At 40.1% G+C, this 12,490-nt stretch overlaps 1 protein-coding gene across 2 annotated transcripts in view; it reads right to left on the reverse strand.

The window, feature by feature from the left end:
* Positions 1 to 4,906: 4,906 nt before the first annotated feature.
* zswim5 (zinc finger, SWIM-type containing 5) overlaps positions 4,907 to 12,490 on the reverse strand; it is a 73,021-nt gene continuing 65,437 nt past the window's right edge. Inside the window, exons 13-16 of one of the 2 annotated variants that reach the window (XM_040143676.1) lie at positions 11,958 to 12,115; positions 11,672 to 11,835; positions 10,828 to 10,909; positions 4,907 to 10,566 (exon numbers count right to left, since the gene is read on the reverse strand). In XM_040143676.1, coding sequence (XP_039999610.1) covers positions 9,704 to 10,566; positions 10,828 to 10,909; positions 11,672 to 11,835; positions 11,958 to 12,115 — 1,267 coding nt within the window. In that variant the 3' untranslated portion in view covers positions 4,907 to 9,703. Of the gene's footprint in view, positions 10,567 to 10,827; positions 10,910 to 11,671; positions 11,860 to 11,957; positions 12,116 to 12,490 lie in introns of both variants that reach the window. The other variant, XM_040143675.1, reaches the window with a different exon arrangement.

Below are 12,490 nucleotides of genomic sequence, written 5' to 3' on the forward strand. Positions count from 1 at the left end.
AGATAGACTGTTGTAAACTGGCCAGCAGTGAGTCCAGACCTAAATACTACTGAAAACCTTTGGAGACAGCTGAAATCTGCTATTAAGGAAAAGACTCCTGCAAACAAAGAGCTTGAACGCAGAAAGTACCGGCAGACAGGTTGAAAGAAGCTTCTAGATGGCTACAAGAAACGTTTAGAGGCTGGAATTTTTGCAGTGGTTCTGCAACCAAATATTAGTGACGGGTGCCAATAATTGTGTCTTGGGTGCATTTTGCGTTTGTAATATTTCACTGTTATGCAAGTTTTTATTTTTATTTTCTTTTGTTCAGTAACCTTGGAAATTTTATCAAAATATTTTAATAGTTCAAAATTTGCATTTATTTCTGAGTTAAATTTCTCTAATTCAGGGCTGCCAATAATTTCAACCAGGACTGTAGTTTAAAAGAACCTACTCACACACTGATTCTCCCAGTTCTTCAGGAGGGAATCCTCACAATTGCAGGCCCCTTTCCAGCATGGCTGTGGAAGTTAAAGAAAGGAAAGGAAATTACTTAGTTAAAAATCAAGGTTGTGACAAATTAACTGTGCTTAAGGAGAATTTAATTACTTGGCAAAGGTTAAAAAAACATCATTGTCATGCTTAACATCAACTCCTTTAAATGTTACTACACCCAAACTGTTTTTAGTATCACTAACCCCTTTTAGACTTGGAGTGTGGCTGTAAAAGAGTGGTTGTGTTGAGCTTGAATTCAAGTTTTTTCTAATTAATTGCAATTGTTATTTGATATTGATAAAAGAGTATGAAAACTATCAACTCTAGTTCTGCTGTAATGGACGGAATGGCACAAGAGCACAACATGGAAGCAGTGTGTTTAGCCTTTTAGCCAAAAGTCGTTTGAGGGTTCTCAGTGCAGAAGGAAACCACCAACATTTAACAGCAACCTTTCAGGCCAACAGTAACTGAGTGATAGTCGAAAGGCAGAGTTTAGATGCAGTATAACTTGTAATTATGGTAAAAGAAAAGGCCAACGCAGATTGCTGGTATGAGATAGTGAACAGACCCTTGCTTCTAGAGTTAATGCTGAACACAGTACATTACACTGCTTCCTCTATTAGCACTGAATGATTGCATTGGACATAAATCGTGCCGAATGGTCTGCTAAACATAATTTCATTGGAGAGTATTGAGGCAACAAGGGGCTGTTTTAGAATTCAATACATTTAAAATTTAGCATTGATATCCTACAACATGGTCAGACTCACGATGGACAGTTTGAAAAAAAATTAGTTTTGCTAGGAGTGGCTAGTGTAGACTTGAGCTGCTAGCCTCAAGCAGAGATTAGGAGCGGGCTGCAGGGGTCTGGTAAACTCTGTTCTTTCTAACTCACCACCCGCAGAGCTTTTTTTTCATTTTCAAACTTGTAGCCTTCACACTGACTCAAGTGATATCATGCTTGACATCATACGCCCTGTTCGTACCTGGCACTAACACACGTCTCGGGTGATTCGATCACAAGTAGACAGCTCTAAGTACAGCGGTGAATGCATCCAAGAGGCATTGAGGACGCATTTGAGATCCACCTTCAGAGGTGGTCTGGGCCACATATGGCCACATTCTTTCTGGAGTGTGAACACGAATATGCCCTGGGCCACACTGAAGGACCGCCTATGCAGGCATTTGTATGTACTCATTTTTAAAGTTCAGTATTACATAGCACTTGTAGTTTTTAAAATTGTGAAATGTTGACTAATAAGACTACTTTTTTCTGCTGCATCTCATTCTGTTTTTCAGAATAATTGACCCTCAACCATCTGAACCTAACCCTGTTGCTCCAAAAGAACTCGCGCTATTATTTCCCAAGGGCCCTCGGCTGGTATTTTCCAACATTTGGGCAGTATGGTCCAGTCATGGTTCATTTTTGTCAGGTTTTAAAGTCTTGAATGTTTTCTGCCTCGAACAGCTCTGGCCCGCTGCTAATTATGAAGGCAGGAATTAATGTACTAGAGAGAGCTAATGTCAGTCCTACCAAACTAGTAGTAGTACTTTAAGAAAACCCTCAGGCAAAATCAGGAGTTGCCTAGTATGATTACTACCATATGATAACTACCACTGATTTTGCAGTGAGCAGTGGAGTCTTTAAATTGTAAAAAAAAACTGGCACTAAAGGCCAGTTCATGGTTTACACGTCCGCATGTCCGTAAGGGTCCACGTGACATAAACTTTGTCATCTGCCCAGGTCTGTGAGGGTCTGCATGGACCCTGTGCAACCGTGCACGTGCAGCCCAAAATTTGAGTCCACGTGGACTGTCCGCACTGTGAGCGTGTGCAAGTGGACATGTGTCAGACAACTAAACTGGACGTATGTACTGTTTATTTCCCATCATTGGTCCTATTGTTGTTAAGCGGTTACATACACTACTATCTTTTTTCACTTTTTCATGTTGTCCAGCTATTTACAACAAATGAAGGAGCTTTTCATCATGCTGTCAGTCTCTGCGTCCATTTGAGGGCAAGAAGAAACCATTAACTGGCCTGAACTATGCAACCCTGTACAGCCACACCGCTGCACAGACATAAATGACTGTTTAGACCCTGTGTTTATATGATTAAACTTACATAATAGTGAGTTTGAACTGTCTGCAAGCATGCACACATCTGTGTTTGTGCAGTGGGGACGGTTCACAGATGGGCTGTGTCGTGTTTAGGACAGGAAGCACACTTGGTTCCATCACCCAAGAGAATGAGTGTGTAGAGAGTGACCTGTAGGCTGGAGACAGAAGAGAGGGTGATGAAAACCCCACACTCTCTGACTGTTCCAACTGTTCAAGTTTTTTTTCGTTTGTATTTTCAGTAACTGTTCATTACTGTCTGTGTGTGTGTGTTTGTGTGTGTGTGTGTGTGTGTGTGTGTGTGTGTGTGTGTGTGTGTGTGTGTGTGTGTGTGTGAGAAATCGAGAGCGAAAGATGTAGAGTGAAAAGAGAGATTGGAGGACATGGTGCAAACTGAGGAGAAAAAGATTGAGCATAAAGCAATCACTTCTCCATCTATCTGTCTGGATAATTAATACAAATCTGCTCATTTACCATCAGCCAATCAATCTACATTTACTCTCTCCCTCGCTCTTACTCACACACACACACACACACACACACACACACACACACACACACACACACACACACACACACACACACACACACACACACACACAGAGCCATGAGCATGTTTAGCACTTCTTGATGGTCTGATTGTCTGGTTATATGGCTCTGCAGAAATCTATGATGAAATGAGAATGAAGCGGTGAGGGAGGGATAGAAGAAAAATATTCTGGTTAGAGACAAATGAGTGAAAGATTGATGAGACCATATCAGCCTCCGTGTGCTTCATTTATCACTAATGTTAGGTGGCTACATGGGTGGCTGGGTGCAGGATTGTGCCACACCAGCTAGAATACAGACTCATTTATCCGTACGCTGTTGTGTGGGAGAACCACTTGCTGTTCAGAGTGTAAGGCATTAGACCAATCCTGAGATTTTGCAGAGTTAGAGCATATACAGCTGCTGAACACGTCGTCATAACAAAGTCCAAAGGGGCAAGAAACACGAGTAGACAGGCTGTAAACAAGCCAACAGTTTAGTCAGATTATTTAAATTACTTATTGGAGAGGTAAAACATGAAGTAGACACACAAGTAATGTCAGCCATTATTTCTCATTGCATAGGAAAACTAGGTGCACAACTACAGCAAGTCTGGCAGGTCTAAGTAGGTATGCAAACTATGGTGGATCTTTATAACGGTCAGTTTGGGCAATATTTTACTGTTCACAAATCTGATGAGTTGTTCAAAACCTGTCTGAGCGTCTGACTGTGCGTTTCGAAACTTGGTTTTAGTGATGTCACCATGTTCCTAGCTCAGCAATTAACTTATGTTAGTACAATTTTTGTTATTGATAGAGACAAGAGCGTAAATTGAAAGGATGGTAAAAACTTTGAAAACAAGACCCAAACTGAAATAAACTGGAATTATCCTGTAACATGGACACACAATTATAATGCTGGAACTGGTCAAAGTAGAAGTAATTTTAATGACCTCATATATTGTTGGGTTGTTTAATCCATCACATTGCACTACGTTTTATAAAATGATCATATGTTTTTCACGTAACTAAAAAATAACCAGGCACCAACGTAGTACAACTGTTTTTTTTTCTTCATGCTATCGTTTGAATGCTGGGAAAGTTAAATATTCAATCTGTAATAATCTATAAAAAAAACTAAATTCATACTCTGTACAACAGGTGCTGCTTTTAACTCCAGTGGGGGGCTGCTCCCAAAATGCGTACTCCGTTACCATATCACTAAATTAGCTTGTTGTTGTTGTCGTTGCCCATAAAGTAGAGAAAATTAGCTGGTTGTGCGGAGTGGACGAGCATAACAAACCATCCGAGAAGCAACTTGTGCAAACATTTTGGATTTGACACCAAAGGTGAATAAATTGTGGGTAAAGGTAAGGCTTTTTGTTGACATTGAAAAATGTTAGCTCATCACTCAGGTGAGGCGGCAGAGGCACCACTAATGAAGAGAACCACGACAATTCTAACATAGTTTTAGATTAGGCTACGTGTGTTGCATACAAATTTGAATGGATCAGATGTTAGTGTTCATTTGATTTTGATTACTTAAAAAATTAAAAGTAGTGGAGTCAAAATTACAAATATGTTCCTCTAAATTGTAGTCAAGTAAAGTACCACAAATTAATAGTTAGAGTATAAACAGTACTTAAGTAAATGCATTTAGTAACTCTGCTCCACTTTTTGGAGGTCCCGGATCACACACACAGAGAATACCACTTCTACAGTAATGCATCTTGGTTCAACACAAACATAAAGAGGAAGTCCTTGTAACGTGTTTCACACTTTATTCATAGAAAAGCACTGAGATTCCAACACAAATCAATATAAAATGGTAGTAGCGTTACATAAATAGTAATAAATTCTTGCTTTATAGACAGTAGCTCAAGAAGTCGCACAAAAAAATTACAAATTAAAAAAAAAGTGTTGATGATAAGCTATCATACTTCTGTGGCAACAAATACTGGAAATACCTTTTCATAATCAGTAGCACAAAGAAGCAACAAACACTTTCAATTTTCCCTTAAGTTAGAAAGAATCCAAAACAAAACAAATTGGGAAACAGTAGGTGAACTAGATCTCTACCAGCAAATAGTACTGTCCTAAGAAAGAAAGAGAAAAAAAAGAAAGAAAGGGGTAAATTAAGAAAAACCTAAAGGAACTGGCTGATACAGTTAACACAGAGAGAAAAACAGTTACGAGGGAGGAACTTCTTTGTTGTAATGCTGTCAGTTAATGTATCACATAAAGGCAGCTGACTGGAGCTTCCAAGTTAAGAAACTGGTAAAATAATATCCCTCTTTCATTTATAATTTAAGAAAACATCCTTATCATGCTAATGTAGTAGCCAAGAAAAATTAATTCAACCTTTTTTATCCACATTATGTAGAAACCTTGCAGCAAAAAAAAGATGAAAACCTACTAGTTTTTGTCAAAAGTTGACTTTGTCCAGAAACAAGGCTGCTGCAGAGCACTGATATCTCCCGTGCTTTACGGTAGGACAACAGAGGAAGTGGCTGCAGTGAAAGCTGGTCACTGACACATCGATGCATTGCTACGAAACCAAAATTCTCCCCGTGTGAGAGGGAACGAGGTGAGAAACGACAGAAAATTAGAAAACAAAACTATGCTAGTGAGATAGAAGAGGTGAACTCAGCCAGTTTTGTAGGCTGATGGGAGTTGAGAAAGCAATTTGAAAAATAAACAAAACAAATGATAACAAATGAGGAATGAACACAAGGTCATCCACAGGCCGTCTCTTTTGTTCATACAGTTGCTGTTTCTGACTCTGACATTTGTGTATTGTTCTGTCTCACTGCGGTGCTGCCACACAACACGACACCTCTGAGAAGACACTAAAGGCTTGAGTCCTGATTAAATAAAACCAACAAAGAAGAAAAGCAAAAATATACTTTGTACATTGATCGGTCAGAAAGGCATTTTCCACCATTTTTTTTTTTTTTCTCCTCTATATGTTGCAGCGAATGCAGGCTGGCTACTGCGCATTGTCCAAATACAAGCATGCTAGGTCTTGTCTTTGTCCGCCCCCCCCCCCTCTTTAATAGTAGTTCAGTCCACTGTGTCTCTTCCTCCCGAGTTTTTAGAGGGCATCTTTAAGAGGTGATAAGACCATCAAAGTGGTTCTGCATAGTCAGGTTTAGTATGTATGTTTACAAATGAATGCCTTACTCATTTTCCTCACCTCCGAATAACATGTCTCCTTTTGGAAAACAGATTATTTTTCTTTGCAAATCTAAAAATCAAAAAAACACAAATAATAATAGTTATAATAGCAAAAACCAACTGAAAGAAATGTACACAGGAGCACCTGAGAAATGCCTTGAAGTCTTTGCTCTTACAAAAAACGCCATCAGATTTCCCCGTCCAAAACAATTCAAGTACACCCCCGCCAAAAAAAAAACAAGAAACATAAAAATAAAGAAAAACATAACATACTTATCATAAATAATTATAACTTTACAATTTTCTGAATTGACACTTTAATATTTACAATATCTTAAATGCTACTACTTTTTGTTTTGTTTCTTTAAGTGATGTCCCTGAGAACTGAGTTTAGCCTCTGTTTTCTCTCTTTTGCTCAATTTTCCTTTTTTCATTCTTCTATCTGCGCTTCTTCAGATCAAAAAAGGCCCAGAGCTGTGACTGACTACCCAGGTAGTGGGTGAAGGTAGCTCTCATGGAATGTAAAAGCAGACAAAAAAAAATGCTCCTCACTTCAAAAACCTTATTCTTTTATTCTCCTGCCATCGATAGGCTGACTCTTCCGTTGTGGTTTTTTTTTTTTCTATAGTCCTGTTCTGTTTTTGTGTCTGCGATTCCTACTGAGTCATTCAAAGTTACTAAACAATCAATAAATAAATGCTGAAGCAGGCAGGAACGTACTGAAGAGGTATTTGTGTGAAGTGCTTGTATGATGACCAGTCCGACCAGTAAAGATTCAAGCTCTTGCTGTACTGTATACTGCCATTAACAACACATTGCCACTGGGTAAGAAAGGGGCCATATACAACCCCCATAAAGAAAAACAACTTACTGTGCCAAGGCATGTTGTCTCAAGTATGTACGATTACATCATTAAGTCATAAAATAGACAGTATTCTCTGTATGTGCACTGTGTTACTGCAACCCCTTGAGATTGACACGGCCACTCATCTTCACAGTCCAGGATGATCACAACCAGTAGCATTCACAGGTAATTAGCTTTAGTAACTATAGACCCTTTTCCATCAAGATTTAAGAACTGGAGAAACTAAAAGGTTCAGGAGACAACAGTGGGTTGAAACCACAAAAAGCTTCTTTAGCGTGTTCATTTTTGTATTAGCCACGGGAGAAGTGCAATTACTACAGTTATTATGTTTTTTAATGTTTTAAATATCCACCTTTTTTTTTTTTTTTTTTTTTAAATGTTAGCCAATTTCCTTTTGTGTTTTAGTATATCCAAACACTACTTAAACCACCATTAATTCATCTTTACAAAGTTGGTTTAGCTAACGTGTGAGCAAACAGTTGCTAATTTACACGTCTAGCAGCATTGAGCGTTCATTTAGCCATTCTTCCGGCCACCTAACAAATGTTAGCTCAATATTCCCTCTCTTTTTAGCACTGCTTTGCTCTCTACTATCACTTGAGAAAGAAATTCTGGTTGTTTGGTAGCTAAAACCTCCAGTATATTCATTAGCTAGCTAGTAACTTTGACTGCTTGCCGTTTGGTGCTGGGCAGGTGGTGTACTACAGATGCCTTGCTGAAAGAAGACCTAAACGGTTAGCTAAATGATGCTAAAACGACGCTTCATAGTGCTGAGGGGAAAAGCAGAGTCGGGTGATAATTGTGGGTTTGTCACTGTGAGTCTGAGAGTAACCCCTAACACATTACGCATATTTATTTGATCTATTGCTAACATAAAAAAAACAATTAGTGCAGCCTTATCAGTGGTTTAAACTTAGTTCTACTATAAATTCATGGAAAAAAATTTTAGACAGCTTTTCAACTCTAGACATAGCTGATTCGTTTCAGCTGACAAGATATACAAGGTAGAACTTATACCGTAATCAGTCCAAGGTTAATTAATTTTTCATTACTTATTTCCTTTTGCTGCTACTATTAATTCAGACAATACTGGGTGTTATTTACATATATAGTGCTTGTTTGACGAATTAATGACGGTAACTTCTGTTACCTTCACCCCAAGAATTTATAGCAATTCTTAAATAGTACTATCTAGACTGACAGGGCTTTTTGTGGGTTGGAACTATGACAAAAAGAACCAAAATTATAACTGTTTCTGCTCTTCAAATGGGGTAATGCTCTGGGTTCATGCAAAAGTTCTGGGAAACAAAGAATTCCTGAGTTTCCACAAAAGTTTTTTCAAATGGAAAAGGGACTTTAGCTACTGGCAGAGTTAACCACTAGCAGTCACTGAAATCAACAAGGTCCCAACATGTCCCAAGGCTCCCTAACAGAATACAAGAAGGTGAAATTGATGCCGCTAGATGGTAAAAACGAAGCAGACTTGACTTATATTGCTTATTGACTTGATCTAGCATGTGAAAAGTGATCAATGGATTCGTATAGATTTAAAAGGTTTTGGCCACAAATAGCTGTATAGCAGTGCAGTGGTATCTCTAGAGGTGGGCATACTGTGACCCAACCATTCATCACATTTGTATTTTGTCACTATTAATAAGCTTGTAGGAGGAGTTAGGCGATATACTGTATATATATGTGCATGTGGAGGCTCTACTACCCTACCTTAGCTAGAACAGCCTAATAATGTCACTCTCAGGCTGCTGGATTTGAGAACATGCACTCTGTGAAGCAACATGGTTCTTCTTCTTTAGATATTCTGAATGAAAAGCACTGACCAGCAGGTGTAGTCTAGAGTGGCTTTAGTCAAGTTTTTAAACCTGTTGGTACTGACTTCTTCTTCAGAGAGACCACACACATGTAGTTCTGTATTCTACCCTCTGTACTCTAAGATGCCCTGAATGAAACAAGAGGCCATTTTTCTGATAGAGAAGTTAAAGCTGACAAATAATACAGTCGAGGTATGACAACAACACTATGCGTGTTTTCTACCTCAGTGTTTTTTTTTTTTGGAATGACTTGTTTCTTCCACTTTGAAAAACACTTCTTCTTCTTAACCCCAGCTGAAAGCGTCTTCTGGCTCAAAGTATGTACCCCATCCAACAAAAATCATTTGGTTTTTATATCATCATGTGCCGCTGAAAAACAAATGTTCCTTTTGCTTCTTTGTCATCACAATTTTTTGACTGTTTCATATTAGATTTAGCATTAGTTGGAGGGGAAAAATGCTTTGTTTTTGTTGGTGTTTCTTTGACATTTCAAGCCGTTTCCCCCTTTTGCAGTCTCAATGAAGTAGAGCAATGTACTGCAAACACTTCCTGGTTCACATTCAAGAAACAAAACAACAAAACAGGGGCAAAAACTTATGACTTAGTCAACAAATGGCTCAACATAAGTAAAAATACAAAGAATCTAAAAACCTTAAATAAAAACAAATAAGTTTAACTACTTCCCAGGGAGAGTGTCCCTGTGAGGGAGGGGTAAGGTCAGCCAAAGCGTTCCCTGACCAACATCATCAGTTTCTTCTTGCCCTTGTAGATCTGTTTCAGGTTGTCTATGAACTGGGCGAACTGAATGTGGCCATCCTGTGCCAGCAGGAAAGTCTCCCTTGCTTTGCTCAGGAACTCTATGAACTCTCCATAGTGCCTTGGACTGATGTGCGTCAGTCGAGAGTGCGTGGTGTTGATGTACGCCGAGATCGTGGCATCCAAGAGCTGCCGCAATGGCGCCTTGTCTGTTGACATCAGCTTCCCAGAGTTCCGTCTCCCGGGAATGCCGGCGAGACCCGGTGCCGTCATGGTGCACCGTCTCAGGATGTCAGACAACACCGTGGCGCAGTGCACACTCTTCACCACCAAGGGAATAATGGCTGCAAGCTCATTTTTACCCAAAGAGTGGCTGAGCGCGCAGGCCCATAGCACGTCATTAATGGCTGGGTGTGTGTCCTGGTTGTAAGCAAGGTTAAGATGGGTCATGGCGAGGGAGGCCAATTTGAATGACCGCAGAGGGTATCCTCTGTGCTCCATGTACCTCGCAATGGTAAACAGCTGGGAGTACGTCATTCCCGTGGATGCTGCGTCAATCACGATCTGGTAGGCCGTCTCGAAGGCGATGTGGTCCTTCTCGCAGAGTGTCAGAGCTGACAGAGCGCAGTTCTGGGGGTCCTTCATGGCGCACTGCAGGGCCAGGGTCCTCGCACAGCTGGCCAGCTCCTCGCGCTGGGGGTAGTCAAGGCTGAGGCGCAGGATGGTGTTGTGGGACATGACAGTGGCCGCCACAATGCTGGTGGCCTCGGTCGGCGTGAAGAGAGTGTACCAGCTCTGTAAGATGCTCACCAATGCCCGCAGACCTGAGGAAGAGAAAAAGATGAGATTTAACATTCATTGGAGTCAGAATGAAATTTGTATTGTAAAATGTAAGCATACAATGTATATGCATATATACAATACATATATAGAATGTGACAAGTAAGCTACTGAAGCCCTAATGGTGCTGGTGTATTAGCCAATGACAAATTGCAAATTTAAATTGAGGGAAAAACCTTAAGAGACCACGGAGAGCACAATCACTGGATGGGTCTCACTGGTGTGTGTTAAAAGGCATAACATACCGACTTCAGTGGCACAGGTTACCAGCCAGCGGACCATCTCTCTCCTTCTCCAGTTCAGGGTGGACAGAGTCATCCTCATCACCTGTAAAATATTCAGGCGGGAGATGACTCTGCTTCTTTGTTTGATTAGAATCAGAACTCATTACACTTATTACATTTCTTTCCTGGCAACTTTGCAAATGTTTACTAGCCTTAAAAAAGCCATTTTTAATGTAATATCGAAAAAAACAAAAACAAATCTACAATCTCCATACATTTAGTACACAAGAGTCGGAACATGAGATCTGTGATTTCAAAACATAGAAGCTCATACAACACCACACTCTCCAGTGGTGACAGATGTATCCAAAGTGTGTTCATAATTACACAGATGACTAATTGTGACTCTTCTGTTTTGAGAACTTTATTAGCAGTTTTGGAGACAGGAATTCTGCCCAAACTCAAAATACCAGGAGAAAGGTTGGTGAAGCCACAACAGCACTGCTGCCTTGATGATCTGAAGAGTTTCTGTGTTTACTGTGAACTCAAAAGCCTCAATTATGTGGTTTCTTCTCATCAACAACGGTAAGACGCTGTGTGTTGTTTTCTCTGTTAATTTGTAGTGAAGCTGTGGAGGACTGCAGAAATTACTAGTTCAAGGCAACTGTTGCATGTTTTGATGGTTGACCAGCACTGATTTTTTCTTTTTTTTTTTTTTTTGAAGTGAAATGATTTATGAAACTTATTGACTCATACTCATACTTCGCCAGCTAGTTCTTTCTCTCACACCCACACCCAAACCCACAGAGACACACACAAGACAAGCACACAGACACAGACACACACACACACACACACTTAGTACCTGCAGTCCAAGCTCCAGTGCCACGTTGAGCAACGTTATATCAGGTGGGCTGTCTGCGGGTGTGGCTATCTTAAAGGCGTCCTGGGCCAGTTTGAAGATTAAGGAAGAGGAGTGGATGTTTTTCTGGATGGCCTCCAGCACTGTCCGCAACCTCAACATGTCACCTGCAGACAAAGGAAAATGTAAAACTGAGATCTTGATGCACAAATACCTCATTACCAAGACACAGTATGAAAGAACTTTTTAGGATATTACAGCTATGAATATGTGGATGTGTTGATGGTACCTTTAGCAGCAGTAAGCATGGTGGAGGCCAGCTCACACTGCTGTGACTCCAGGTGTCCAAGAGTGAACCAGCGTGGGTATCTACTTGAAACTATAGAGATACCATGGTGAGGGTGGCCCACGTCCCCGGAGCCTGCTGATGACTCCAGCACCGGCAGCCTGACGGAAACATACAACATCAGTTTTTAACATGTCTTTAGTTATTATCAAGGATTAAGATTTTTTTATATGTCCGTTAGTATAAATTCTAAGTCGAATTTCATCCCTGAAATTGGCGAAAGGTAATTAATTCTAAAGTAAAGATAGAATCAGAATCAGAACCAGCTTTACTGGCTGTGGGGCAATTTAAAAGAATAGTTTTGACATTTTGGGAAATAAGCTTATTCGATTTCTTGCCGAGAGTTAGATGAGAAGATCGATACTCTCATGTCTGTACAATAAATATGTAACTGGAGCCAGCAGCCGCTTGGATTATCATAAAGGGACTAGAAAGAGGGGAACATTATTCCCATCTGACTCCCAGCAAGAACGCGA

This window comes from Xiphias gladius, chromosome 14 (genome assembly GCF_016859285.1).
Source record: "Xiphias gladius isolate SHS-SW01 ecotype Sanya breed wild chromosome 14, ASM1685928v1, whole genome shotgun sequence".
NCBI lineage: Eukaryota > Metazoa > Chordata > Actinopteri > Istiophoriformes > Xiphiidae > Xiphias > Xiphias gladius.